Consider the following 25,863-nt stretch of genomic DNA (forward strand, 5'->3'; position numbering starts at 1 on the left):
CCAAACTAACTGAGCAACTACAAAAGTGAGTAAGATGCTCGTCCCTTGAATTCGCGTCTCAGAGATGCTCAGATGCTCAGCAACGAGCGATCAGGATCAGTCTTTCTTTTCTTCACTCTTTTCGCTCTATTGTTCACTTTCGCTCAACCAGCGCTTGTGTAGTTCACTCTTTGTTTTGTTTGCAAGCATTTGCATTTGTTTTTCCATCCACTATGGCGTCTGAAGCAGTCGCAGCAGCGGACTCGGTCGAGCTGGCCCAGCTCCAGCGCGACGCAGAGACGTTCAAGCGCGTCCATCCGCTCGAGTACTACCGTCGTTTCCTCGTGCGTTCAGTGACCCTCTCCCATTTGACTCTTACCAATTCCCCCTTTGTGTGTCCGAGAGAGTTGGAGAGTGAGAGTGAGAGAGAGTGGTGAGTGAGAGTGAGAGCGGAGGATCACTCTGCCACACATGGCAGCAATGGGAGCTTTGCTGTTCGCCATCATCACTCATTGGTTGCATCTGAACATTTCGTCTTGCTTTGTTGGTTTTGGGTCTTTGGTTGTTTGACTCGTTATTAGAGCCAGCAACTGCGACCAGACGGACGTGGACTCGAGCGCTTCAGAGACACCTCGCTCAGCATCAACCCGCTCGCCACTGCGCATGGTAAGGCTTTTTTGACACATTGTGGACAGCATTGTTTTTTGGTTTGTCTCAAAACGAGAAGAAGAAGAAGAAGAATCAGAAGAAGATGCAAGCAGAGTGCTCGGATTTTGGATTGACATGCTCACACGCTCGTCGCTTTGTTGTGCGTTTCACTCTCTCAAGCATCGGCATTGGCGAAAATCGGACAAACATCCGTGCTGTGCGGGATCAAGGCGGAGCTCGCAGTACCGTCATTGCAGACGCCCGGTTGGGGCTTTGTTGTGACGAACGTTACCTTCCCGCCAATGTGCAGCGCATCGTCGCGCCTGGGGCCCCCGAGCGAGCAAGCACAGGCGTTGTCACGGCTGATGCATGGGCTGGTTGTTGGCAAGCAGGCAGCGTCGAGCACGGCCACCGCGCCGTCCGTGCCCGCCCCGACCACGCCCCTCAAGTCGCAGTCAGCGCAAGCCGGCATGGCAGAATCCAACCCTGCCGATGCAGGCGCACGGGGGATTGTCGACTTGAACGAGCTGTGCATTACTCGTGGCGAGCTGTGCTGGTGCCTGTACGTCGACGCTGTTTGCTTGGACGATGCTGGCAACTCGACAGACGCCGCGCTCCTGGCCATCGTCGGTGCGCTTCATGCGTTGGTATTACCCGCAGTGACGCTGGACGCAGCCTCGGGCAAGCCAGGCTTCAATCCGTCGGGCAATTCGACGCAACTCACCCTGCCGGCAACGCCGTTTGCAGCCACATTCAGCTTGTTCGATGGAAATGCGTTTACGCTGGCAGATCCAACGGCCGAAGAGGAGGCCATGCAAAGCGGGGCCGTCACCATCGTAGCCGACGTTTCCTCCGAAAATCCCACTCTTTGGACCGTGCACAAGCCGGGAGGCACCCCGCTGAGCGCGACCGCCCTTCGCCAATGTATCTCGCAAGCCGTCGAGCGAATCAAAACGTTGGATGCCCTACTTCAAGCGGAGCTTGCAAGCCAGTCCACTGCGATGGAGTAGAGAGGGAGTTCTGATGCAAAATAAAAAAGAGCGTTCCTTGACCAGAAAAGCCGACACAACATCGAATTGAGTTTGTTGTTCTCATGCATCCTTCAAAGATCCAGTGTGCAGCTCCCTCGCCTTTTGAACAGAGCCTCTTACTTTGCCCGTGTTGCCGGAGGCAGTGCCAACGATTCCAGTGCTCATGACGTCGCAGGTTCTGGACAAAGCAATGTGTTTTATGACTGGGTGTTTTTTCCTGCACCCAATACTTTTATTGAAGAGGGAGAAACTCTTCTACAGCTCAAGATCACGGAAAGGAGGAACACTCACAGAAGGGTCTTCTCGCTCATCGCGCCGGTTCTCGTCATTTCGAAAGGATGCGTGTTGCCGGCACACAGCACAAGCAAGAGTCTCAGGAGCACGACCTGCGATTTGCTTCACCACAACCGCACTCAAAGTTGAAAGGTTTGGATTGCTTGTAGGTAAGAATTTCGCGAAACTGGGGAAAGCGCTCTGCCGCAAACTGGTCAAAGTCTTCTCTTGTCAAGGCTCCCCCGACCCAAATGTGCTGGTGTATTCGATCGAACGACCAAAAGAAAGCCACCTGGCGCAAATCAGCCTCGAGGGAGAGGCGACCAAGCTCGAGGCTCGGGTCGGTCCGAAAGTCGCACTGCACCTCGTGGAACAGGAAAATATCGCGCAAAGTGCGTTGATGGAGCTTGTCGATAAAGTCGGGCTTGAGCTGGTTGAACGGCGGCGGTCGTTCGGTCGTGGAGAATGGGTCTGCCAAAAAGGCGGCAAGCAATCGAAGCAGCGCAGCAATATGGCGCCGTGCTCTGATACGGACGTACGTGCGAACTGTAAAAAGAAGGTCGCGTCGGAGGTCGCGAATGAGCTGAACCGATGGCATAGTGCCCCCAGGCGAAGGTGACGCGGTGAAGACTTGAGGATTATCGATATCCAGAGGTTTTGACGCACTTGAGACAAAGCAAATAATGTGCTCGATCACTGCCAACGAAAACTCGGCAAAAGCTCGAAGAGGTCCACTCAGGTACAACTGTCGGTCTTCAAAAGCCATCTCACAGGCATTGAGCCGAGCAAGAAACGACGGTGCAAATAGCTCCGCCCGAGCGCAATCTGAGAGCCATGCATGCTCTTGCGGTCCTTCGAACGGATCCTGCATCGGCAGAAAATTCCAACGCAAAAGTGTGATCGAAGAAAGTGGCGGGAAAAGCTCCGAGACAAAAGTTGAAGTGACTGCAAAAAAGCAACGCGGTGCTGCTGCTGCTGGTGCAAAAGCTTGTCCAGCGCGATTGCATGATTGTTGTTGTGTGGCAAAATGCCAGTGTCAGGTGATTGGTCAGAGCAGTGAACGAAGACGAGCGGGAGGCAAAGCAAAAAAAAAAAAAACGACAAAAAAAAAAAAAAGAGGGTTGTTGCGGATGGCGGCGTTCGAACGCTCGCTTAAGAGGGAATTACCGGTAGTTGAAAACCCGAAGGGTTTTTAATCGTGGTAAGTCGGCCCGAGAGCCAATTCCTCTGTCAACTTAGACGGCATCCACAATTGAACAAGGTTGGGCAAAAGCTTGAATAGGTGACAGATTGAGGACACACCAACTCTGTTTCAACATTTTGGTGGGCTCGACAACTCCACGACCTCCACAAAAAGGGGCATTGCGACAAACCATTGTTGTCGAATTTAGTTTTTGAAAGCGAGCGAATTTGCATTCATTCATTCACTCTTTCATTCATTCTACATCCTCGCCAGAAAACCTCAAACCAAAACGTCTGCAGTCGGGCTGAGATGCGGGTCGCACTCGCTTTGTGCATTGGCGGTGCCTGCCTGTACGCGTCGAGGTCGATCATGTCGCTGGCCATGGTTCCGATGCACGACGAGCTCGGCTGGGACAAGTCCGTTTCGGGCGTCGTGCTGTCCTCCTTCTTTGCAGGGTACACGCTCACCCAGGCGGTCGGCGGCACCCTTGCAGATCGCTACGGCGGTGTCCGTGTGCTTGGCCTGGCCGCGCTGTTCTGGCTGCTCACGACGGTGGCCATTCCGGTTGTAGCGCCGTATGGAACACTTGCGGTTGTTGTGACGCGCTTCCTCACAGGCTGCTTCCAGGGCTTCCACTACCCGTCCATGATGCGGATTCTGTCTCACGATGTCGCTGCTGCCGAGCGGTACGTCCTTGAATCCGTCAGAGAGCAGAGTGACTTTTTGGTTTGTGTTGTCGGTTTTCGATGCTTCTGAGGCGAAATTTCTGTTCGAGTTTTTTTTTTTTTTTTTTCGAATTCGTTCAGAATCGATCAACAGTGTCTCGTCTGATACTCATCAACAATGTCGTGGTCTTCTTGGAACCGTTGTGTCTTGCGTTGTTTTCGTCGGTCATTCTTTCGTTGGTCGCTCCAGGGAGGCTGCAACTTCAATTGCGTGCTCGGGCGCGTACATCGGAACACTCGTCTGCGGCACACTTGGCACGCTGATGATTGACAAGCTCTCGTGGCAGATTGCATTCTACCTTGTCGGTGGCATCGGGTTGCTGTGGCGTGGACTCATCTGGCAAGCGGTGACTGACAGTCCCATCAAACCCAGCCACAGCACCCTCGACCTCGGCGCGTCAAACAACCCCAGCGCTGATTTATCGATCGCGGTTACCTCGCACGGGGCGAATGCAGACCATGTGGTTGCGCTTCCGGCCTCCGCTTTGTCTAGCGGACAGGCGTCTTCAACAAAGCAAACGTTCGTGTACCAAGCGTTCGCGTTTCCCGCCACTTGGTATGTTGTTGCTGTTGTTGATTCGCTGCAGCCTTTCCTTCCCTGTCGAGTTCTTTTTTCAGCTGTCGAGTCGAGCAGCGCCATGTGCTGCGTCTCGCACTCGAGCTGAGGCAATCGTTTGGATTGTTCTCTGTTCGCTCATCTTCTGCTCCTGTTTCTGCTTGCCACGCGTCTGCAGGGTCATGCTGCTGGCCCATATGTGCTGCGGCGCCTTCACTTTTGTGCTTGTAACATGGCTCCCAACTTACTTTTCAGACCTGAAAGCGGCTGCTGCGACCAAGGCGCACCGACATGCTTCAAGCAACTCTCCCGTCCACCATTCGCTGTCTGTGGTCGACAATGCGTTGCCCTGGGCGTGCGTATTTCTGTGCACGTTGGCTTCAGGTCGCGTGGCACAGTATCTCCTCCACCGACACTGGGATTTGACACGCGTGCGAAAAACCATGCAGGTACGACAGCTTGTTGGCCATTGTTTTTTTTTTTCCCTCGGGCTTGATCTCGTACCCTCACCATAAACCCCTTGCTGCTTGCTTGGTCTTGGTCTGCATCACATGTGTAGGGCATTTCTCTTGTGGGCCCAGCCGTGTGCTTGTTGGCGCTGTGTCACGTCGAGTCCCCGTCGATGGCGCTCATTTTGATGTGTCTCGTCCTGGGATGTGGCGGCTTTTCCACCTCAGGCACCATGTCAAACCCCCAAGACATTGCGCCTGCACACGCCGGTGCACTCTTTGGTGAGAAAAACAACAGCAGAATTCAGGCTGGGATGTTTTGTAGCGAGACGCTCGCACTCACCTTCGAAAAAAAACATGTCAATCACAGGCATCATCAACTCGCTGTCGGCCTTCTCTGGTGTGGTGTTTGTGACTCTCACCGGCCATCTTCTCGAGACAACGGGGCAGTGGTCGAGCATTTTCTTCCCGTTGGCAGTTTTCTGTATGCTGGGAGCCATTGGCTACTCGGCGCTGGGTACAGCACGGCGATTGATATAGCCGCTTTCCATTTCCGTTGGCGTATTGAGCATGTCCCATTCAACCACCGAGCTGCAGCTCAATTGTTAAGCATTTTTTTGTCAAAGCTTTGTAATTTTGTTTGATTTTCCTTTTCCTTACTGTTTCGATTCCACGTTTTTTTATTCCCCAATTCATGTACTAAAAGTGACATTTTTTTGTTGATGCTCCGATCCTCTGCTTCCTTCGCCTTGCTTCACTAGACTACAAAATGGACAAAACCAGCACAAAACAGTTCCTTTTTTTTTTTTTTATATTTTTTTTGATCCATTCAATGTCGTTGCATGGCGGAGTGGGCTCACCAGCCTCCCCTCCATTCCAGTCGCCGCGACGCGTCACCTTCGCCGAGCAGCCCAGCAGCAGCAGCAGTGCAGCACAGGACAGAGCCGGAAGCAGCAGCAGCAGCAGCAGCAGCAGCGGGAGCAGCAGCAAAGGGAGCATGAGCCCTGCAGCACGCAGCTCAGCTTCGTCCCCGCTTCCCGCGTCGCATCTGCTCTCGGGCGGCGGCGTTTCGCCTGCAGGTTCCATGCGAGGTGGATTCGGAGTCACCGGGTTCAGCCAAGCGGACGGACAACCGGGCGTGCCTGGCTCTGCTGGAGCCGCCACGCGTGTCCCGTCAACCAAGCGCGCAGCGTCTGCCGGATCGGTCTCAAGAGTGCAAGACGCGCTGCTTGATGCAATGACAAAGCCCGTCACGATCGAGGACCGCTGCACCCAGGTGAACAAGCAGCTCGAGCACCTGCGCACAAGCGACGACTTTCAAGCTTTTGCGCAGATGCTCCCGTTGCTGCTGCGCGCCGTCTTCCAGGACTGGATCCATGGCATTTCGAAAAAGGAGGATCGCCAGGCGCTCGAGAGCTTGCTCTGTGTGCGAGGCAAGCTGTTCGAGCTCATGCGCCGGCTGCAGGCTGACGATTTCGTTCGCATTGACCTCGCACGCGCCCTCCTGCCGCGAGGACTTCAAATGGCAGACACCAGCTCCACCCAGCAATCGAGGTCGGCCACTGTCAAGTCCGACAGCGCGGCAACGACGGTCGACTATTACACATTCCCTTGGGATGTCAATGTGACGGGATCCGGCGCTGCTTCGACGGCGGGAGGAAACGCGCCTGGCGCGCCACTGTCTGCATTACCGCTCGGACAACGCGGTTCTCGAGCAATGAACATCCAACTAGGCGCTGCTGCTACTGGCCGACTCGGTTCAGACGCCTCCGCGAGTGGGGACAAGTCGCCGCTGGCAAGCTCGAACACAACCCTCTTTTGCACAACACAGCGCGTGTCGCTTGGTGTGCTCGAGTATTACATGTGCTGCTTTGCTTCCTGCGTGCTTGAGAACCGCTCGGCGAAGCGCGAGTACTTTGGCAACCAAAAGAGTGGCAGCAGTCGGCAGGAGAGTCGGGGTGCTTTTCAAAGTTTGGTGTGCGACTATCTCGAGTATTTTTTGCCAATCAAAAATTCAGCAGCAGCGGCGGCAACAGCAGCCGACGAGCGCGAGAGCACGGATGATCAAAGTAACAGCAACAGCAGCAGCAGCAGCCTCAAATCTGGTTTCCTGTCGTCCTTTGGATTTGGCGCGGAAAGCGACCCCAACAACAGTACCGACGCTCCTTCACTACGACACCATCCGACGTTGGCATTATCCGAAATGTTTGTGCGCGTGGTTTTGATCCATTGGCTGCGCGACCAACGGTACGATCGCCTGTCTCTCGGCATGTCCTCGTTCACCGATGACTTGGCTGCGAGTTGCAGCGATCTCCACGCGGCACCGGGCTCCCCGCTTGTCGGCATCCGCAAGCCGTACGCGTCCAACTCGGCCGAACTCCAACACGCGGCACCGGCGTGGTTCCAGACTCAATGCCTCTACCTCGTCACCAAGCACATTCTTGCCTTTCGGTTTGCATCGAACTGCGGTGCCAGCTATTGGAGCACCGAATCTAGCGGCACGTGCGTGTTTCTCCCCCGCCGGTCCAACTTGCCCTCCCATGCAGCGCAGCACGCCGAGCTTGCGCCGCTCACAATGCAACTCCTTGCGGCGCCTCTGTTCCACTTTGTTCGCTTCATTCTGCTCGTGACACGTTCCCCCGTGGATAGCCTGTTCTTCACCGCTGTCAAGCTTTGGCTGGCCTTCATCCAACCGTGGGGTTCTGCAGCGGCAGTCGAGGAGAAGGAGTCGGGGAACGCTCTCTTGTTTGATCTCACCCAATCCCCTCAAGCAGCGATTTGGCACCGGTTTGTGGAAGACCACTACCTCTTCTACACGGATCTGAGCTTTATCTTTTTGCAGCGTGCGACCCATTTCAAGCCCCTTTCGCAAACAAACGAGCTGCGCTATCTCTACATTTATGCACGCGCGTTCGCCACCACTGGCCTCAGCAAGTGGATTCTTGACGCCGAGCAAACGCTGGTTCCGCTCTTGGACTCTGTCTCGCGGACGGCAACTCGCGGACTGGTCGTTGCTGCATCATCATTCTCATCATCATCATCATCGTCGGGACTGGCATTCTCGTCGTCGTCTCTGAGTAGCCCCGGGGCCACCCGGCGAGGCCTCACCTCTTGGCGGCTTCCTCCTCGCTTCCGCAAAGCTGGCGTAGACGAGGACGTGACACAGGACGATTCGGCTTTGCGATCGCCCGACGTCACCAACCTGTCCTTTGCTTCCCGCCAAAACTCGCCCGTTCGTGGCAACCATCGTAGCTCTGTCATGGGTGGCGCACGCTTTGGTGCCTTCGTGCTTCAGCAGCAAGAGCAGCACCAGCTCGAGCTTGGACGACAGCTGCGAGATCGCATCGAGTCGTTGGTATTTGCTTCTGCCACCTCGCCTCCTCAGTTTACCTACTTCCCCATGCTTATTGATGCTCATCACACTGCCGACGTGTTTACTGCACTCGGCATTGTGCTTGAGCAGTCGTGGACGACGCACCGCAAGCTCGCAGCGATCGCCCACCCCTCAAAGTCCAAGCGGTTACTCGGAGTCGACCCGTCGGCCGTGGAGGCCGTGCCTGTCGTGGGTGCTCTGAGTCGCACAATGCGAGGCTTGTATGCCCGGATGTTCTCTCCGGTGTTCTCTAAGGGAAAATCCGGCACCGAGGAGCGGTCGCTCGACATGGCCGACGCTACGCTCGTGTTTTTGGAGCAATTTTTCGATGTGAGTTGTGATTGGTTGCGTGTGTGAGTCTGACGAGTTGAGAAGCCAGAGGACCCAACTCATTGCGTACTGCTGTGCCTCTCAATCACAGCTTACCGAGGTCCACTCAGAAATGCCAGAGGACGACGCCGACACTCCTGTGATTACGCGCGTCAAACCGGTACGTGTAAAAGTGTGGTTGTCAAACCAGGTGTGCCATGTCTTTTGACTTTATTTCTGTGCACACAGCTTTCCAGCTACGATGACATCCGTCAACCCATCCGCGAGTTCGAAATTGCAGTGCTTGTGCGGTGGCTGGTGCGCTTGTCCGAATGGATTGATGCCAAGGTATGATTCTGTTGGACTCTTGCCCGCTCCCCTCGAGGAATTTTTTTGTTGTTGGCATCTAATTGTGGTGACTCTTTACTTCAGGTTCCACAAGAATGGACCTTTTTGCGCTCTCCCACTGCGACCGGCCCGGTGATTAATCTGCGACCTCTCGGATCCATCACGTTTTATGTGCGCTTGGCCATCATCCTGCTGGTCGCAGGGACTGTGTTCTTCATGGTGTCTGGGGCAGTGCACCTGGCCACCGCGCCGGCGCCAGCACAGTCCGCGGAGGATACGATGGTGCAGCGATATCGCGACGTTTTCAAGACTCTCCAACCAATGACACGAAATATCGCTCGACTCAACCTGCCCGAGCTCCAGAATTTGCTAGGGGATGTTTCATCCAAGATTCGTGATTCTGGTCTCGCCGATGCCGCAAAGCCGACTGCACAAGCGGTTCAGCAAGACTACTTGGTTGTTGGAGTCTAACATTTGTGTGTGTGTTGTTGTTGTTGGACAAAGTATGTGCGAAAGCGACCATGTTCTTAGCTTCCCTACATTGTATCCTCTAGTGCACAAATCTCCTTGCGGTGTGCTTCACTAGTGGTGTCTCAGGCTCTGTATGTTTGGGCGAACGCTCAAGCTCAGCCCATCATGCATGCTCAATTGCCAATCTACAAATTGCCGCAGCAATGTTCGTCGAAAGTAATTCCTTGAAATGTGTAGGGTGGTGTCGAATGGACACCAGAAATAATAAGAAAGGAAAAAAAAAGGAAAAAAAGTTGCTCAGAAACGGTCTTTACTCGGACTTGCCGCTCTTGACCTTCTTGACGGGGGCAGCGTCAGTCTCGGACTCGCCCTTGGGGAGGAGGACGGTGTGGATGTTGGGGAGGACACCACCCTGGGCGATGGTGACGCCGGCGAGCAGCTTGTTGAGCTCCTCATCGTTGCGGATGGCGAGCTGGAGGTGACGGGGGTTGATGCGCGTCTTCTTGTTGTCGCGGGCAGCGTTGCCAGCAAGCTCGAGGATTTCGGCAGCGAGGTACTCGAGGACGGCAGCGAGGTACACGGGGGCACCAGCGCCGACGCGCTCAGCGTACGAGCCCTTGCGGAGCATGCGGTGGATGCGACCGACAGGGAACTGCAGGCCCGCGCGCGTCGAGCGCGTCTTCTGCTTCTTGTTGGCGGCGGCGGACGAAGCCGTCTCGGCGCCCTTCTTGCCACGACCAGACATTGGAGTTTTTTGGTTGAAAAAGTGAGGAGTGAAGCGGTGCCAAATTGGGAATGACGAGCTTTTTAAACCCGCGCTGGAAATGGAAGCGCGCGGTTTTTTATTATTGTTGTGATTTTATTATTTTTTGTTGGATTGATTTTTTTTTTGGATTGAGATTGAGATTGAAAAAAAAAAAAAACTCAAAAACTCAAAAAACAAAAAACGAGCAGTGTTTTTTGGCGCGAAAAACGCAAACTCAATCCACTTCTGCTCGGTTCTGCCTGTTGCGCTTGGCTGCTCACCACCGCTCCTCGAGGAGTGCGCGACATGGGCGATTTGACGTGCTCTGTGGGGTGGAGTGGCCCGCAGAGAGGGGCGTGAAGGGGCGAAACGAGCAATGCAGGATTGAAACTTGCTCGACGAAAACGCGGTTCTGGTGTTTTGGCGCCAAAAGTGCCTCCATTTCAATCCACTCTTCCAAAATTGGATGGAGTGTGAACGAAAAAAACCAAAACCATTGAAAAAACCATTGAAAAACCATTGAAAAACAATGAAAAACCAGAAAACAAACAAACCGAAAAACAAAATGGCGCGCAAAAACATCAAAATTGGCCACTTTTTTCTTTCTCAAAAGCCGCCATTCCGCGTTTGGAATCAGTTCACTCTACATTTTGTAAATCTCCACAAGTCTACAATGGCTCGTACTAAGCAGACCGCACGCAAGTCCACCGGTGGCAAGGCCCCCCGCAAGCAGCTCGCCACCAAGGCCGCGCGCAAGACCGCGCCCGCCACTGGCGGTGTCAAGAAGCCCCACCGCTACCGCCCCGGCACCGTCGCCCTCCGCGAGATCCGTCGCTACCAGAAGTCGACCGAGCTGCTCATCCGCAAGCTCCCCTTCCAGCGCCTCGTTCGCGAGATTGCTCAGGACTTCAAGACCGACCTCCGCTTCCAGTCGTCGGCCATCTCCGCCCTCCAGGAGTCTGCTGAGGCTTACCTCGTCGGCCTGTTCGAGGACACCAACCTCTGCGCCATCCACGCTCGCCGTGTCACCATCATGCCCAAGGACATCCAGCTTGCCCGCCGCATCCGTGGCGAGCGTGCTTAAAGAGCCTGTCCTTTTTTCTCTTTGACGCTTTCCTCTTTCTCAGATTTTAACCCAAAAACAAAAATTTTACTGGTGTTTTTAACACCAACACCCACATTTCGAAAGGATTTTTTTTTCTTGTTTGTTGCTGCGCTAGTTGTTGCTGCGTTAGTTGCGTTAGTTGTCGTTGCGTTCATGTGGTTGAAAATGCGCATGGCGGCGTTGTTTGTTGGCGATGCACTGTGACAGCTCAGCAGCTCATAACGATGATGCGCATCGAGTGCGGTACATAGTGTAGTTCATGATAGAGAGTAGAAATGCTCTGCGTGCAAGTTAGGTGTGCGATGGCGACTGTTGGTCGCAAAAAAGCCGCAACACACCTACCATTCGTCTACGTTCGTGGAGGTCTGGATTATTGTACAACATGTGCTTGCCTGTCTCGTGCTTTGCTGTTGCTGATGTATCGATAGCACAGGAGCTGGAGGTTGTTGTTGCTGGCTGTGAAATGTCAAAAATGAACGGTCACAATTGAACAACTCGTGTAGTATTACCTCTGCTACTCAGCAAGCATTCGAAATAAACCAGCTCACTGTAAAACCAGTCGCAAGCTCTAGCATTGCACAGTGTCGGGTCGGGATTGTTGTCGAGGGTAGTGAAAAGGTGATGATTTCAGCCTAAGAGTTCAAACTCACAAAAGACACTGTTGCAACTTTCTCTAATCGTTCACGGTTTGAAACCACACAGCAACTACAGTCGACAACCTGTGAAAAGCATGCATGCGTTCGGGGGGGGAGGGAAATGCGAAACGAGTCACAGTCTTGTTGAGCACACCCAAGTTGTTTTTGCGGATTTTGCAGCGGCATCGAGACAAACACAACGATCGACAGAAAGGTGACATGAAGCTGCACATACATCAGACGTGGGCCTTACGAGCGACTGGAAATCCGCGCGTGCACTTGATCTCAACCAATACCAATTCAAAAGCAAACCAAAAGCAAAAGCAAACCAAAAGCAAAAGCAAAACCAAAACCAAAACCAAAACCAAACCAACAACCAACAGCCAACAAGTGCGTCAACGTCGAGCGTCCGTGACCAAAGCAGCAACAAGCAACGTTCGCCAGCAAAAGAGAGAAAAAAAAAACTTCAAGCAATGTTGATGTAGGTGTTGAAAAAACACCTGAGAGTTTGTTTAGTTTTTGAAAGAAAGAGGAAAGAAAGGAAGGCAAAGAAAGAGATGGAAAGAGAGCAACCCGGCGAAGGGCCAGCGACTTTCAATCCATCACTTTTACTTGGCCTTGGGCTTGGGGGCAGCAGCAGCCTTCGGCTTGGCAGTGGCGGCCTTGGGCTTGACCTCCTTGGCAGCCGGCTTGGGCTTGTCGGCCTTGGGCGCCTTGGCAATCTTGGCGGGCTTGTCGGCCTTGGGGGCTTTGGCAGCTTTAGCAGGCTTGTCGGCCTTAGGAGCCTTGGCAGGCTTCTCAGCCTTGGGAGCCTTGGCGGGCTTCTCGGCCTTGGCAGCCTTGGGAGCCTTGGCAGGCTTCTCGGCCTTCGGAGCCTTGGGGGCCTTGGCGGGCTTCTCGGCCTTGGCAGCCTTGGGAGCCTTGGCAGCCTTAGCAGGCTTGTCGGCCTTGGGGGCCTTGGCAGCCTTAGCAGGCTTCTCGGCCTTGGGTGCCTTGGCAGCCTTGGGAGCTTTGGCAGCCTTGGGCAACGCGGCGGCAGCAGCGAGGGCAGCGGCAGCGACGGCGGGATTGGCGGGGGTAACAGCCTTCACAGCCTTCTTCTTGGCAGCGATAGCAGCGTTGCTCGTCTTGGCAGCAGCCTTGCCCTCCTTCTTGGGAGCCTTGGCGGGCTTGTCGGTCTTGGGGGCCTTGGGAGCCTTGGGAAGCTTGGCAGCGTCCGCGGCCTTGGAAGCCTTGGGCGCCTTGGCCACCTTCGCTGCGGCGGCATCCTTCGGCGCCTTGGGAGCCTTGGGAGCCTTGGGAGCCTTGGGAGCCTTGGCGGTCTTGGCACCAGCGGCCTTGGCAGCCTTGGCAGCCTTCACAGCCTTGGCGGCACCAGCAGCGGTCTTGGAGGCGCGGAACGAGCCGGTGGCGCCAATGCCCGAGACACGGCTGATGGTCGCAGCGTCAGCAAGACGGGTGAGGGCAGCAGGGAGCTGGTGGTTGATGGTGTCCGCGGTGGACGGGTACTTGTCCGAGATGAACTTGGAGATGGCTTGGCGCGACGAGCCAGAGCGGTCGCCGAGCTCCTTGATCGCCTCGAGCACCATCACGTTGTACGGCGGGTGGATCGGGACCTTCTTGGGCTTGTTGGCCTTGGGCGCCGGAGGGGCAGCAGCTGCGGCAGTAGTCGACATTGCGAGGAGAGGGGGGAAAAAAAAAAGAACGAAACAGAGAGAAAAAAAAAAAGTGAAGAAAACGCTGTCAGCTACTAGATTTGAATGAGTTTGGCGCCAAATCCATCACTCGATCAACGTGAAAATGCTGCCAAATTGCAGCTAAATCAAAAATCATTGTATTCCAATATTTTAATACGAAAATGCCAAGCAAGAAGAAGTTCATTTGAGTGCGGTGATTGCATCGCAGAGGTTGGGGTTGGGAAAAACGGATGAACATTCGAGCGAGCATTTCAATGGTTTTTTTTTTCTGTCTCCTCCCTTCGTTTTTCCCGCCAAAAAGTTCCTCTCGTCCTAAAGCGGACAACTGGATTGAGTTTTGCACTCTTTCATTTCCAGCCAATGGAAAAATTATTCGCTCATTCAATTTTTTCATTGGTCGACAAATATTGTTGAGTTTTTGTAGTTTTTTTTTTTGTTTTTGGCTTTTCGAGTTTTTTTGGTTTTTCGAGTTTTTCGCGCCAAAATTTTCGTTTGGGTTGTTTTTTGCTGTTTTTTCCCGCGCAATTTAAAAGGCGGGCTCCCCGATTTGGATTCGAGTTCACTCCTACATTTTAACTTACAATGCCGCCGAAGGTCGCAAAGAAGGGTGAGAAGCGTGCCGGCAAGGCCGCTGCCAAGGCTGCCTCTGGCGCCGACAAGGACAAGAAGAAGAAGAAGCGCCGCAAGGAATCGTACGGCATCTACATCTACAAGGTCCTCCGCCAAGTCCACGCCGACACCGGCATCTCCAACCGCGCCATGAACATCATGAACTCGTTCGTCAACGACATCTTCGAGCGCATTGCTGGCGAGGCGTCCCGTCTGGCCCACTTCAACAACCGCTCGACCATCTCGTCTCGCGAGATCCAGACTGCCGTCCGTCTCCTCCTCCCCGGCGAACTTGCCAAGCACGCCGTCTCTGAGGGCACCAAGGCCGTCACCAAGTACACCTCCGGCGCCAAGTAAAACCTGGTCGTCCGAAGCGCTGCTGCTGGGTCTACTCCCGACTCTTTTTCTTTAACATAAAAAACAAAAACTTTTTTCTGGTGTTCATTCAACACCAACCCTTACTTTTCGAAAGGATTTTTTCAAACATGCTGTGCGATGGTTATGTGGTGTGAGAACGTGCATAGAATCGCAGTAGTCACTTGGTCCCATCTGAAAGCGCGAGGAAGAGCATTTGGCTGTGGTCGAATTTGCGCGGGCTTTTTGTAATTTTGGCGGGAAAATGGATGGATTTCAGCCGCCTTTCGTTTCTCTTTATGTTTCCACAGATGACAAGGGGCAGATCGCTCGGTCGGTGCAAGTCCAGTCGTGCTGGAGACTGGATTCACATACACGCCACAGCTGTGCGGAGCAGCGTCTTTGTGTGGTGCGCGGCCGCATCTGGATGCTCATGACTTGGTTTTTTTCTATTTCGTTTTTTTTTTTCGCGGTTGCTCTTTTTCCTTGTCCGTTCCAGGCTGTGCTGTTTTGGCTATGGCATTGAAAGGTTGAGGCGTAAACGCTTTCCCCTGACCATTTATTGGAAGCATTTGAATTGATTCGAAAGACGCAGGGCGATTGGCAAAGATGCCCACAAATTTAAACATAGCCAAGATACAAGTGCTCAAATACCACGCCAATGACAGCCTTGCTGCGTCGAACTTGAACCTTCCAGCCATCGCGCATTTGTCGCATGATTGGATGAGTCGCTGGCACGATCGTCACCCGCTGAACGGTCGAATCGAGAAACTCTGGCTTTGCAGCACCCTCGTACCGAACAGCACCGCGCTCGTCTCGGACAACCAAATCAAACACGAGCGGACTTGTGTCAGCGGGAGGATGGCGCCAGCCACGGAGCACTTGAATGGCTTTCACACGACGGGCCGAATCCCCAACACTGTCTCCAGGCACTGTGACTTGCAGAACATCCGCCGGGCCATCTTCGTTGAACTGCATTCGCTTGGTGTGCTGCACGGCTGGCCAGTAGTACGCTTCGTGCATAATGCACTCGGCAATCTCGGCTGGTAGCGCCGGTAGGACCGCGGGCTCGGGTGGGGTTGTAGGACCTTTTGGTGCGGACAGCTTGCGCGGTTTACCGCGCCCGGTCGATCCACGACGCGGCGCCGAGTAAGCTGTCGCTTCCACCTCATGCCTGCTGGTCAGCAAGTGGAACACGGCCTGAATGTCATCAGCACTTGCTAATCGTGGAAGCAAGGCGAATGCCAGAGGGTTGATCTGGCTGCCCATGCTGGGTGTCACGAACAAGGAGAAGAGAGAGAGAGAGAGAGAGAGAGAGAGAGAGAGAGAGAGGGAGGGAGAGAGCAATCAGTCATAAATACCCCTCCATCGGTTGAAGGAACACTGCATGCATCAACGGCTCTCATTGGAAAGAACATGAAACCTACTGTGGTGTCAGCCGCGTAGGATTGACTTTGCGTGCGTCAGCCATGGCTCGAGCACCTGCCTTGCCAATGCAGTTATTCGATAGACTGTCGCCGAGTGGGTGAGCATGAGAGGCAAAATAACGCGGTTTCATTGATCCAGAGAGACGAGAGAACAGCGAAGCGACTCACTCGATTGTCACGGTCGAGTTCACTTTGAGTGCCTCGCCAAACGCTTGCGCTCCAGCATCGCCAATGTGATTCTCGCTCAGCCTGTTGTTCATCCTCTGCCAGTGAGCACTCTGGCTGAAAATCATCCAGCTCACACGCATCAGTCAAAGCGAGAGTGAACGGACTTGAGTTCCTTCAGCGTCTTGTTCACTTCGAGTGCTTCGGCAACTGCCGGCGCTCCAGCATCGCCAATTTGATTCTCATGCAGACTGTCCATCCTCTGTGAGTGAGTACTCTGAAATGCCATCTGCTGGATTGCCCCGATCACAAGGCACGCTGTCTTACTAGATCATTTCCAGCGTCTTGTTCACGAAAAGCATCTCAGCAATCTCCTGCAATCCAGCATCGCCAAACTGATTCGCAGCCAGGCTGGCAATCCCATTCCAGGAAGCAGTAAGCACTCTGACGGCTCGCTGCTGAAATCACCCCCCTGCAACTCAGATGCATCCGTCACTGTGAGATGACTTACAAAAGTACCTCCACCTTCTTGTTCACTTTGAGTGCCGCGGCAAGCGATTGAGCGCCAACGGGGCCGATCTGATTCCGAGACAGACTAAGTTCATCCCGCCAGTCTCAGTGAGCCAGCCACATTGCCTTCCCTTTGCTGTGATCCCCCACTCGCATGCACCAGTCCCAGCGAGATGGCTTACTTGAGTTCTGTCAGCGTCCTGTTCACTCTGATTGCTTCAGCGATCGCACGGGCTCCAGCATCGCCAAGATCAATCTTGACCAAGCTGCCTCGTCCCCCATACACGAGTGAGCTCCTGAACGTCCCCTCTGCCGGCCTAAGCATCTGTCAAAGTGAGATGCCTCTACCTGAGCTCGGTCAATGACGTGTTCACTTTGATCGCCTCCGCAATGGCCAGTGCTCCGTCAACGCCAACCTGGTTGTCGTACAGACTGTCCTCCACTTTCGTCAGCACAGCACAAAGCGCGGCAGCCACACTGTTTCCAATCAACTCGGGCCATGTCTTACAAGAGGCGTTCGTTCGGCGCATTCATGACTTTGTCGTACAACTCGCGTTGTCTCGGAGTCATATTCTTGTACAACAGCGCTTTTGGCATTTTTGCAACGAGCGAAACGGGACTGAGTTGCCCATTTTCAAACAGCTGCATATGGTTTTGCAAGAGTGTTAGAAATACATTTTCATTGATACTAGTACGAGGCAGATTGGTGCAGCTCCAAAACAGCCTGAATTAAACATGCAAAGCAACATACACTCAAACATCAAACACCTAGAGCAGCTCACGGAACAAAGGTCTGGTTGAATGCGCCCTGCTTGAAAGACGTCAGACGCACCCGGCAAATCGGGCAGGTGCTGTGGCGATGGATCATCACTCGAGCACACGCAACACAGACACATGCGTGGCAGCACGGCATCAGCTTGGCATTCGTCGGGGCGTCGCAACAGATCAAGCACTCACGCTCAATAGCCTCTTCCTCGTTCGCTCCGGCTTCTTCGCCCGACAATCGTCTCAGGATCTCGCCGAACGATGGTCGATAGACTCGTGCGGGTTCGAGACAATCAGCCGCATGCTCGGCGATGGCCTGTGCCGACTCTTTAGCTTCACTGCTCCAGTCAATTGCCTTGTCAAGCACCGCATCGATTTTACGGCTCCGTTTAAGCTGGTGCCGAACAGTACCCATCAAATCGATGCTGGGCTGTTGTCCAGTAACAAGCTCAAGCAGAATCATGCCGTACGAGTACACATCCGTTTTGATGGAGACCTTGCCTTCCTGGTGGTACTGCGGGCAGATGTACTGCAGTGTGCCTTGAACCGTTTGCGTACGAATGTAGCTGTGTTCATCGACTTGAGCTGGCACAGAGCGCGTCAGCCCAAAATCGGCGACTTTGGCGTGAAAGTCAGCATCCAGCAACACGTTGCTCGTTTTGAGATCCAGGTGGAACAGCGGCTGCCGCGGAATGGCAGTCTGGACAAAGTGCATGGCGGTTGCAATATCGGTTGCAATGGTTCGGCGTTGAGCCCAGTTCAATGCAGGCGTGCCACCCTTGCGATCAAGACGATCGCGAACAGATCCGTTTGCCATCAGCTCGTAGACCAAGCAGCGCTCGTTGCCTTCCTGGGCATAGCACATGATGGTGACAATGTTCGGGTGATGGAAACGCGAGAGAGATTCTAGCTCTGACTCGAACTGAGCGATGCCTTGGGTTGAATTGGCCGCCAAGCGTTTGACCGCAACTTGCCGACCGCTCCAGACAGCAGAGTAGACGCTGCCAAATCCACCGCCACCGATGCGCCTGGACTCTGAAAACTGCATTGTGGCTTGCGACAGAACTTGCAACGACACTCGCGGAATGGTGGCGTTGATGGGTGCAGCGGACGAGGGCTGAGCTGGTTCCACTTGACGCGATTGGAGTTGTTGACCAACTTGCCGAGCCATCGAATCGGACGCCGCGAGAGGCGCGCTGGCAGCATTGAATAGCGGAGCGGGTGTGGGTGCGACGGGGCCTGGACTCGGGGGAATGATGCTCTGATTTTCCGCCCTGGAAAATGAAGCAAGTCAGAACGACAATGAAGTCTCACAAACACCCACCCAAACAACAAGTGCAACTCACAAGAACTCGCAATCTGCGGGAATGCTTTGGGATAGACGCTGAACAGCACTTGCAGAGATCTGGTTGCGGGACAGACTATTGCAAGCACGGACGCGTACAAGGTAAGATTTCAACAGATGCACAATGTTGGTTCGCTCAAGCCGCTGTATCGGACGACCTCAATCAGACCCAACCGCCCAAGCGACACTCGACAGCACACCAACATACTGGAGGATGGCCAGCTGCGGCTTGTTCCGAAGCGACGATTCAATCGCCAGTGCTCCCGCGTCACCAATCTGATTGATGTGCATCCTGTGTCATACAAACACCAGCAGCAAGTCAAATTTGAGCAAAGTTGGAGATGCCACCCAAAGGCCAAACTTGCGACCACCGTACTTGAAGTCAGTCAACGCAGTCGACGTCTGCAGGCCTTCGGCGATGGCGCAAGCTCCTGCATCACCAATCTTGTTACTGCCCATACTATATCACATCGATCATGTGAGAGCCGTGTGACTAATAGCCTCTGTGACAGCTACAAAACGTACAGAAGTACAGAAAGGTTTGCTTTGTTCCGAAGTGCAGATCCGATCGCCTGGGCTCCGGTGTCACCAATGTGATTGGCGTGCATCCTAACTCAGAAGGTCATCAGTGTCACGCCATTATTGAGCAAAACTGGACATGCAACCAAATTTCAAACATGCGAAAACAATACCCGAGGGCTAGCAATGCAGTCGACGACCGCAGGCCGTCAGCGATGGCACAAGCTCCAGCGTCACCAATCTTGTTGCTGCCCAAGCTGTATCAAAACGGGTACATGAGAGACGCGCGCCGAAGCGACACTTTAAACCACCAGAACGTACTGGACAATAGCCAGGTCTGCCTTGTTCCGAAGCGCGGATCCGATCGCCTGTGCACCCACGTTGCCGATTTGATTGTTGTTCATCCTAGGCCAGATAGGCATCAGTTCCAAGCCATTCGTGAGCAAAGGCGAAGGTGCGACAGAAGCTCCAACTTGCAACTACAATACCCGAAACGGGTAAGCGCAGTCGACCCCTGCAGGCCTTCGGCGATGGCACTAGCGCCAGTGTCACCAATCTTGTTCTTCGCCAAGCTGCATCAAGTTGCACAAGTGAGAGCCGTGCGACCAATAGCCCCCGTCACATCACCAGACCATACTCGAGGAGAGACAGGTTCGGCTTGTTTCGAAGCGCAGATCCGATCGCCTGTGCTCCCTCGTCACCAATTTGATTGGCGTGCATCCTATGCCATACAAACATCAGAAGCAAGCCACACTTGAGCGAAACTTGGGATGCGACCCAACGTCAAAGTGCAACTACAATACCCGAGCTGAGTCAGCGCAGTCGACGCCTGCAGGCCTTCAGCGATGGCACTAGCTCCAGTGTCACCAATCTTGTTGTTGGTCAAGCTGTTTCAACCCGAACAAGTTAGTGTCGCGTGCCCAATAGCCCCTGTGACACCACCAGAACGTACCTGAGCAAAGACAGGTTAGCTGTCTTTCGAAGCGCAGATCCGATCGCCTGTGCTCCCGCGTTACCGATATAGTTGGCTTGCATCCTAACTCAGACGAACATCACGAGCAAGCCATTCTTGAGCAAAACTGGAAACGCGATCAAAGGTAGAACGTGCGACTACAATACTTGAAGTCAGTCAGCGACGTCGATGTATGTAAGCCTTCGGCGACAGCACGAGCTCCGGCATCGCCAATCCTGTTCTCGCTCAAGCTGCATCAACTCGATCAAGTTAGTGTCGCGTGACCAACAGTCTCAATGAGAACACCAGAACCTACTAGAGCACGGACAGCTTGGCCTTGTTTCGAAGCGCATATCCAATGGCCTGTGCTCCCGCGTCACCGATATAGTTGGTTTGCATTCTAACTCAGACAATCATCAGAAGAAGGCCATTCTTGAGCAAAGCTGTACTTGTAACCGAAAGGTTTGACCACAATACCTGAGCTGAGTCAGTGAAGTCGACATCTGCAGGCCCTCAGCAATGGCACAAGCTCCAGCATCGCCAATCTTGTTCGCTTCCAAGCTATATCAAGTGGTCGAGTAAGAGATATGCGACCAACAGTCCCTAGGACAGCACTAGACCATACCTGAGTTCGGACAGGTTGGCCTTGTTCCGGAGCGCAAACCCGATCGCCTGTGCTCCCGCGTCGCCGATTTGGTTGGCCTGCATACTAAATCAAACAATCATCAGTAGCAATCCACTTTTAGCAAAGTTGTACGTCAGACGGAAGGTCAAACATGCGACTTGAATACCAGCAGTAAATTAACGCAGCCGACTTCCGCAGGCCTGCAGCGATGGCCCGCGCTCCGACATCACCAATCTTGTTACTGCCCAATCTATATCAAATCACCAAGTGAGAGCTGGGCGATTAAATAGCCATTGTGACAGCACCGGAACGTACTGTAGTATTTTCAGGGCGGCCTTGTTCCGAAACGAAGATCCAATCGCTTGTGCTCCCGCGTTCCCAATTTGATTGCCGTACATGCTAATTCAGACAGATACCAGAAGTGAGCCATTCATTACCGAAGCTGGAGGCGCGACCAAAGGTCAAGCGTTCGACAACAATACTTGAGCGACAGCAGCCCAGTCGAGGTCTGCAGGCCTTCAGCGATAGCGCGAGCTCCGGCATCACCAATCTTGTTATTGCGCAAGCTGCATCAACTCGGAAAGTTAGTGTTGCGCGCCCAATAGCCCTCGTGACAGCACCAGAACATACTCGAGGATGCACAGGTTGGCCTTGTTCCGAAACGAAGATCCAATCGCTTGTGCTCCCGCGTTCCCAATTTGATTGCCGTATATACTAATTCAGACAGATACCAGAAGTGAGCCATTCAGTACCGAAGCTGGAGGCGCGACCAAAGGTCAAGCGTTCGACAACAATACTTGAGCGACAGCAGCCCAGTCGAGGTCTGCAGGCCTTCAGCGATAGCGCGAGCTCCGGCATCACCAATCTTGTTATTGCTCAAGCTGCATCAACTCGGAAAGTTAGTGTTGCGCGCCCAATAGTCTCGGCGACAGCACCCAAACGTACTCAAGGTGCGCCAGGCTCAACTTGTTTCGAAGCGCCGATCCGATCGCCTGTGCTCCCGCGTCGCCGATTTGGTTGGTGTCAATTCTGTATCAGACAAACAGAGAAACAAGCCATTCATGAGCAAAGCTGAAGATGCGACAAACGTTCAAACGAGTGAACACAGCACCTCAAGTACTTCAGCGCAGTCGACGTCGTCAAGCCTTCAGCGATGGCACAAGCTCCGGCATCACTAATCTTGTTGTCGTTCATGCTGTATCACCTCGGTCAAGTTAGAGCCGCGTGACCAATAGTCTCGGTGACAACACCCAAACGTACTCAAGGTGCGCCAGGCTCAACTTGTTTCGAAGCGCCGATCCGATCGCCTGTGCTCCCGCGTCGCCAATCTGGTTGTCACACAAACTATTTGATACAATTCATGTCAGATCTCGCCTTGCGCGAGCTACCTTATTGATACTGCCTTACTCAAGCCTCTGCAAAATGCTATTCTCCTTGAGACCCTCGGCAATCACCAAAGCATCTTCGTCGGTGATCCCAAGCTTCGACATTCTAAACCAAAAAACCGCCGCCAAACAAGTCAGCGCGCAGCAACGACCACGCCTCGATCTTGAACAATACTTACTTGACCCAATAGAGAGATTTCGCTAGTCGAAACAGCTCATGCTGCCGCGGTGTACGTGCATCAGCCATCTACAACAATTCGGATCCGTCAAACGAAGTAAGCCGAAACGCGCTGCCCGCTCCCCCTCATCCTCAACCTCCCCTCCGTCAGTCCAGGGTGGTGCAGTCGACTCTTGGGGAGACTTTGCTTTTTGAAACAGCTCACGCTGCTGCGGTGTGCGTGCAGTAGCCATCTACAACAATTCGGATCCGTCAACGAAGTAAGCCGAAACGCGCCGCCCGCTCCCCCTCATCCTCAACCTCCCCTCCGTCAGTCTAGGGTGATGCAGTTGACTCTTGGGGAGACTTTTGTGTCTTGATCATCGCCCGTGCCACAAGACTACGCGACACAGCGGCTTTCGGCGAATTTGCGTGGCAGACCCAGCTGTGCACCCTCGACCATCGCCAACGTCTACGCAAGCTGGGTCAAGCCGGAACATGCTGAATCAAGCTAAAACAAGCTGGAGCAAGCTGGATCAAGCTGCTGTAGCGGGCAACGCTGGTGCCTGAGCCTCGGGCGATCGAGAAACGAGGGCAAGCGAATGGGGGCGTTTTCTCGATCGCCATGTTTCGGCGTTCATCCCATTCGCTGTGCTTTGCTGCGCACCACAGTGGCAGACTGTGTGTTGAGCATGTGTGCGTGTTGTGTGCATGCATCAAATAGATCAACTGACGAACAACAAAACGGCAGCCAACCTGAAATTCGAGAAATAAAATGAAAACAACAAAAGTGGAGTGAGTTTGACACAAAGCAAGTCCAACACAAGAATAGAACCACAGAGTCGAAGTTTTTGGTAAAATGGCTCAGCTATCGATTTCAGCTGGTAATTTTGCACGCATTCACGAGAGAGCGAGTGGGCCAGTCGTTTGAAAGTCAACTTGCTTTTCATTCAACTTGCTTTTCATTCATTTGCCGCCCCCCCCCCCGCCTCCGCTCCCTGTCTCTGAACAGCATTTTGAAAGAAAGCAACCACAGACCCAGTCTCAAGTTCACTTCTAACGGAATGCGCAGCAGAACGTTTCTTCGAGTACCCTTCTTCCTGCACAAGAAACTCGATAAAGCTGATAGGTGTATTTGCAAACATCTCACGGAAAACAGGGCAACAAAGAGCGCACCAGCACCGTTCAATCCACGCACTCATTGACGCTCAGCAGCGGGTTTCGCTCAAATGGAGTGGATGGACGCTGGCGGGTCATTCTAGCAAAAACAATGAAATCACACAGTGTAAGTCTCAACGTTTGTACACAACCTGTGGAAATTTAAAAAATAAAAGAAACGCAAGCCCTACAGCCAGGAAAGATAGTGAGTCAACCACTGTCGAAGCATTGGAGCGACTCGAGCCAGTGGCTTGTGCTGGTGATTGGCGTGACGGCGCCATTGGCTGCTGATGCTGCAGCGGCTGTGTCATTTGCATGGCGTAACCATCTAGCTGCGCCGGATCCATGTACATCATCTGGTGGAACTGAAGCTGCTGGGCAGCAGCGGCTGCCGCGGCGGTGTGGTTGATGTACTGCAGATACGCTTGCTCGGCAGATCGGCCTGCAGCCGCTTGTGCCATCGGAACCCCGCCTGCTGCAGGGAGCACCGATGCAGAAACCGAGGTGGCCGAGAACGGCTGCACCGGAAGTTGGGCAGAGGTGGCCGGGAAGGACATTTGATTTGCAAACCCAAACGCAGCGTGAAATTGCTGCAACTGGTGCTGCTGTTGTTGCAACAGTTGCTGCTGCTGCTGCAGTAACAATTGCAGTTGTTGCTGCTGCTGCTGCAGGGCGCTCGTCTGCGCCGAAAGGCTGCCGACGGTCTCGTACGGTTTGGTCGCCGCTGGAGCGCCAAAAGGGGCACTTGGATGTGTTGGCGGAAGGCTTGCATACTGGAGGGGTCCACGGCTGCTGGCGCCCTTGTCGGAGCCGTCGGACTTGGCGTCCAATCCTTTCGGTTTGCGCACAGCGTCGCTCAAGTGGAGCGGTTTTCCCATGTACACGAGATTTTGCATCTGCTTGACTGCCTCTGCAGTGTGAGCGTCGCTGAACGACACAAACCCATATCCCTTGCTGGCGCCTGTCACGCGGTCGGCAATAATCTTGCACTCGACAACAGTGCCTAGCTTTGCGAAAAACTCGCGGAGGTCGGACTCTTCACCCTTCCAGTTGATGCCGCCGACAAAGATTCGATGGCCAAGGGTGGCAGGTGGCGCGCGTTGCGCGTTGTTGTTGGCCGAGTTGAACGGAGCCGGCCTCTGCGCAGTCAAGGAGGTGTTGTTGGGATTGGAAGCGGTCAAGCTTGGTTCATCTGCTGGGATTGTAAAGCTCGGCTCAGGGGTGTCAGAGCCAGCGCTGTGGTCTGGCCCATCGGACGAGAGCATGCTCTCGTCCACTGCAGCTTCCGAAGAGGAGCTTGCAAGACTATGCGTCGAAGGCGTGGCCGAGCTGGTCGAGTCAATGGAAGAAGACCGAGTGCTGGAGGATCGTGGCGAGCGCAGGTTGAGCATGGCGTGCGATTCCGAGTCTGCGTGCAAGTTGGAATCGAGATGGTACTGGGAAGGCGCAACAACAGCTGGGGCGGCAGCCATACTACTCCACAAGAAATCCAAAAAAAAAAAAAAAAAAAAAAAAAACCCCGGATTGGTTCTGTGACTTTGTTTGGACGGGAGAAAATGTTTGATTTGTGGATAGCTTGTGGATGTTGCTCCGTTTTCTGTCTCAAATCAAGTCGGGGCGAGTCAGCAATGGTCGATGCAATGAACAAAACAAACAAACAAACAAACAAAAAACAAAAAACAATGAAAACATCCCTCGCTCCAAAGCAATTTCCAGCCAATCGCGACAGCAATCCCAAATTCAGCCACTCATGCACACAAATCACCATAATAAGACTCGAGAACAATCGCGTTTCAGACAATGAGTAAGCCAAGAAGAAACCAAAATGGTTGGAGAAACGACGCCCCCCTCCAAAAATCACAAAGAAGCAGCCCGCCGCCGAATGCTACTCCAGGCATCCAACTGCCATATCCCAGACTCAAGACCAGCACGTCCACCGACGAACGGAGCCGCATCACAAAAACAAACAACAAAAAAAGAACAAACAAAAAAAAAAACCCCCAACTTCCGTTCCCTCCTCCTTCTCGACCAGACCCTTTGACCTTGCAGCGCGCCACCACTGCTGCCCTCCTCGTCGGCCTCTGCTTGAAGCGCTCGAGGAGGGCAGTGTCATGCATGGTTGTTACGCACTATGCTGGTGGTCTCACGGGGAATCGCTTCAACGACTTGTTTGTAGCTGTCGCGATCGGCTTCAGTGGGGCGTGGCTATCGGAAGCCAGCCAGCGAATCAGAATGTTCCGAAGTCTCACGAAGCCCGTTTGCGACAAAGGACGGCGAGATCGAGACGGGGCAGTGGACCCAGCGAGAAGAGAGCAACGTAACAGGGTCGCTTTCAAAGGGAGAGGCTGGTGGAGCGGCGGGGGTG

At 53.7% G+C, this 25,863-nt stretch overlaps 11 protein-coding genes across 12 annotated transcripts; 5 read left to right on the forward strand and 6 right to left on the reverse strand.

Moving 5' to 3' along the window:
• The first annotated feature begins 101 nt into the window (after nt 1–101).
• Nucleotides 102–1,685, forward strand: CAOG_01811 (opa-interacting protein 2). The gene is made up of 3 exons (XM_004364622.2): nt 102–323; nt 561–645; nt 808–1,685. The coding sequence occupies exons 1-3, from the start codon at nt 213–215 to the stop codon at nt 1,635–1,637; spliced, it is 1,026 nt and encodes a 341-aa protein (XP_004364679.2). The 5' UTR covers nt 102–212; the 3' UTR covers nt 1,638–1,685.
• Nucleotides 1,686–2,031: 346 nt separating this feature from the next.
• On the reverse strand, nt 2,032–2,802 carry CAOG_01812 (hypothetical protein; the record flags this gene model as incomplete). Its single annotated transcript, XM_004364623.1, has 1 exon — nt 2,032–2,802. One exon carries the CDS (start codon nt 2,800–2,802, stop codon nt 2,032–2,034), a length of 771 nt encoding a protein of 256 aa, XP_004364680.1.
• Nucleotides 2,803–3,360: 558 nt separating this feature from the next.
• On the forward strand, nt 3,361–5,574 carry CAOG_01813 (hypothetical protein). Its single transcript, XM_004364624.2, has 5 exons — nt 3,361–3,800; nt 4,030–4,395; nt 4,574–4,844; nt 4,955–5,126; nt 5,215–5,574. Exons 1-5 carry the CDS (start codon nt 3,424–3,426, stop codon nt 5,382–5,384), a joined length of 1,356 nt encoding a protein of 451 aa, XP_004364681.2. The 5' UTR covers nt 3,361–3,423; the 3' UTR covers nt 5,385–5,574.
• Nucleotides 5,575–5,645: 71 nt separating this feature from the next.
• On the forward strand, nt 5,646–9,477 carry CAOG_01814 (hypothetical protein). The gene is made up of 4 exons (XM_004364625.2): nt 5,646–8,547; nt 8,639–8,707; nt 8,776–8,874; nt 8,959–9,477. The coding sequence occupies exons 1-4, from the start codon at nt 5,677–5,679 to the stop codon at nt 9,343–9,345; spliced, it is 3,426 nt and encodes a 1,141-aa protein (XP_004364682.1). The 5' UTR covers nt 5,646–5,676; the 3' UTR covers nt 9,346–9,477.
• Nucleotides 9,478–9,508: 31 nt separating this feature from the next.
• CAOG_01815 (histone H2A) lies at nt 9,509–10,221 on the reverse strand (the record flags this gene model as incomplete). The annotated part of the gene is made up of 2 exons (XM_004364626.2): nt 9,660–10,221; nt 9,509–9,530 (listed from the first exon to the last, which is right to left on the reverse strand). Exons 1-2 carry the CDS (start codon nt 10,088–10,090, stop codon nt 9,509–9,511), a joined length of 453 nt encoding a protein of 150 aa, XP_004364683.1. The 5' UTR covers nt 10,091–10,221.
• Nucleotides 10,222–10,744: 523 nt separating this feature from the next.
• Nucleotides 10,745–11,920, forward strand: CAOG_01816 (histone; the record flags this gene model as incomplete). The annotated part of the gene is made up of 2 exons (XM_004364627.2): nt 10,745–11,166; nt 11,898–11,920. The coding sequence occupies exons 1-2, from the start codon at nt 10,764–10,766 to the stop codon at nt 11,918–11,920; spliced, it is 426 nt and encodes a 141-aa protein (XP_004364684.1). The 5' UTR covers nt 10,745–10,763.
• A 518-nt stretch (nt 11,921–12,438) lies between these two features.
• CAOG_01817 (hypothetical protein) lies at nt 12,439–13,506 on the reverse strand (the record flags this gene model as incomplete). The annotated part of the gene is made up of 1 exon (XM_004364628.1): nt 12,439–13,506. The coding sequence occupies one exon, from the start codon at nt 13,504–13,506 to the stop codon at nt 12,439–12,441; it is 1,068 nt and encodes a 355-aa protein (XP_004364685.1).
• Nucleotides 13,507–14,109: 603 nt separating this feature from the next.
• Nucleotides 14,110–14,586, forward strand: CAOG_01818 (histone 2B; the record flags this gene model as incomplete). The annotated part of the gene is made up of 1 exon (XM_004364629.2): nt 14,110–14,586. The coding sequence occupies one exon, from the start codon at nt 14,110–14,112 to the stop codon at nt 14,491–14,493; it is 384 nt and encodes a 127-aa protein (XP_004364686.1). The 3' UTR covers nt 14,494–14,586.
• Nucleotides 14,587–15,009: 423 nt separating this feature from the next.
• On the reverse strand, nt 15,010–17,203 carry CAOG_01819 (hypothetical protein). Its single transcript, XM_004364630.2, has 9 exons — nt 17,101–17,203; nt 16,941–17,024; nt 16,775–16,858; nt 16,594–16,677; nt 16,410–16,493; nt 16,250–16,333; nt 16,086–16,166; nt 15,918–16,001; nt 15,010–15,760 (listed from the first exon to the last, which is right to left on the reverse strand). Exons 1-9 carry the CDS (start codon nt 17,187–17,189, stop codon nt 15,112–15,114), a joined length of 1,323 nt encoding a protein of 440 aa, XP_004364687.1. The 5' UTR covers nt 17,190–17,203; the 3' UTR covers nt 15,010–15,111.
• A 167-nt stretch (nt 17,204–17,370) lies between these two features.
• CAOG_01820 (hypothetical protein) lies at nt 17,371–22,288 on the reverse strand (the record flags this gene model as incomplete). The annotated part of the gene is made up of 24 exons (XM_004364631.1): nt 17,371–18,631; nt 18,704–18,778; nt 18,911–18,994; nt 19,079–19,162; nt 19,228–19,311; nt 19,395–19,478; nt 19,543–19,626; nt 19,710–19,793; nt 19,859–19,942; nt 20,025–20,108; nt 20,174–20,257; nt 20,341–20,424; nt 20,490–20,573; nt 20,651–20,734; nt 20,799–20,882; nt 20,965–21,048; nt 21,114–21,197; nt 21,281–21,364; nt 21,429–21,512; nt 21,596–21,679; nt 21,744–21,827; nt 21,919–21,993; nt 22,059–22,142; nt 22,206–22,288. 24 exons carry the CDS (start codon nt 22,286–22,288, stop codon nt 17,371–17,373), a joined length of 3,174 nt encoding a protein of 1,057 aa, XP_004364688.1.
• Nucleotides 22,289–23,453: 1,165 nt separating this feature from the next.
• On the reverse strand, nt 23,454–25,014 carry CAOG_01821 (the record flags this gene model as incomplete). 2 transcript variants are annotated; one of them, XM_011271760.1, is made up of 2 exons in its annotated part: nt 23,454–23,598; nt 23,690–25,014. In XM_011271760.1, 2 exons carry the CDS (start codon nt 24,968–24,970, stop codon nt 23,566–23,568), a joined length of 1,314 nt encoding a protein of 437 aa, XP_011270062.1. In that variant the 3' UTR covers nt 23,454–23,565. The 2 variants fall into 2 exon arrangements, with proteins under 2 accessions (XP_011270062.1, XP_004364689.1); XM_004364632.2 differs by having other exon boundaries at nt 23,575–24,970.
• Nucleotides 25,015–25,863: the final 849 nt, after the last annotated feature.

This window comes from Capsaspora owczarzaki, assembly GCF_000151315.2.
Source record: "Capsaspora owczarzaki ATCC 30864 unplaced genomic scaffold supercont2.2, whole genome shotgun sequence".
NCBI classification, from domain to species: Eukaryota; class Filasterea; order Ministeriida; family Capsasporidae; genus Capsaspora; species Capsaspora owczarzaki.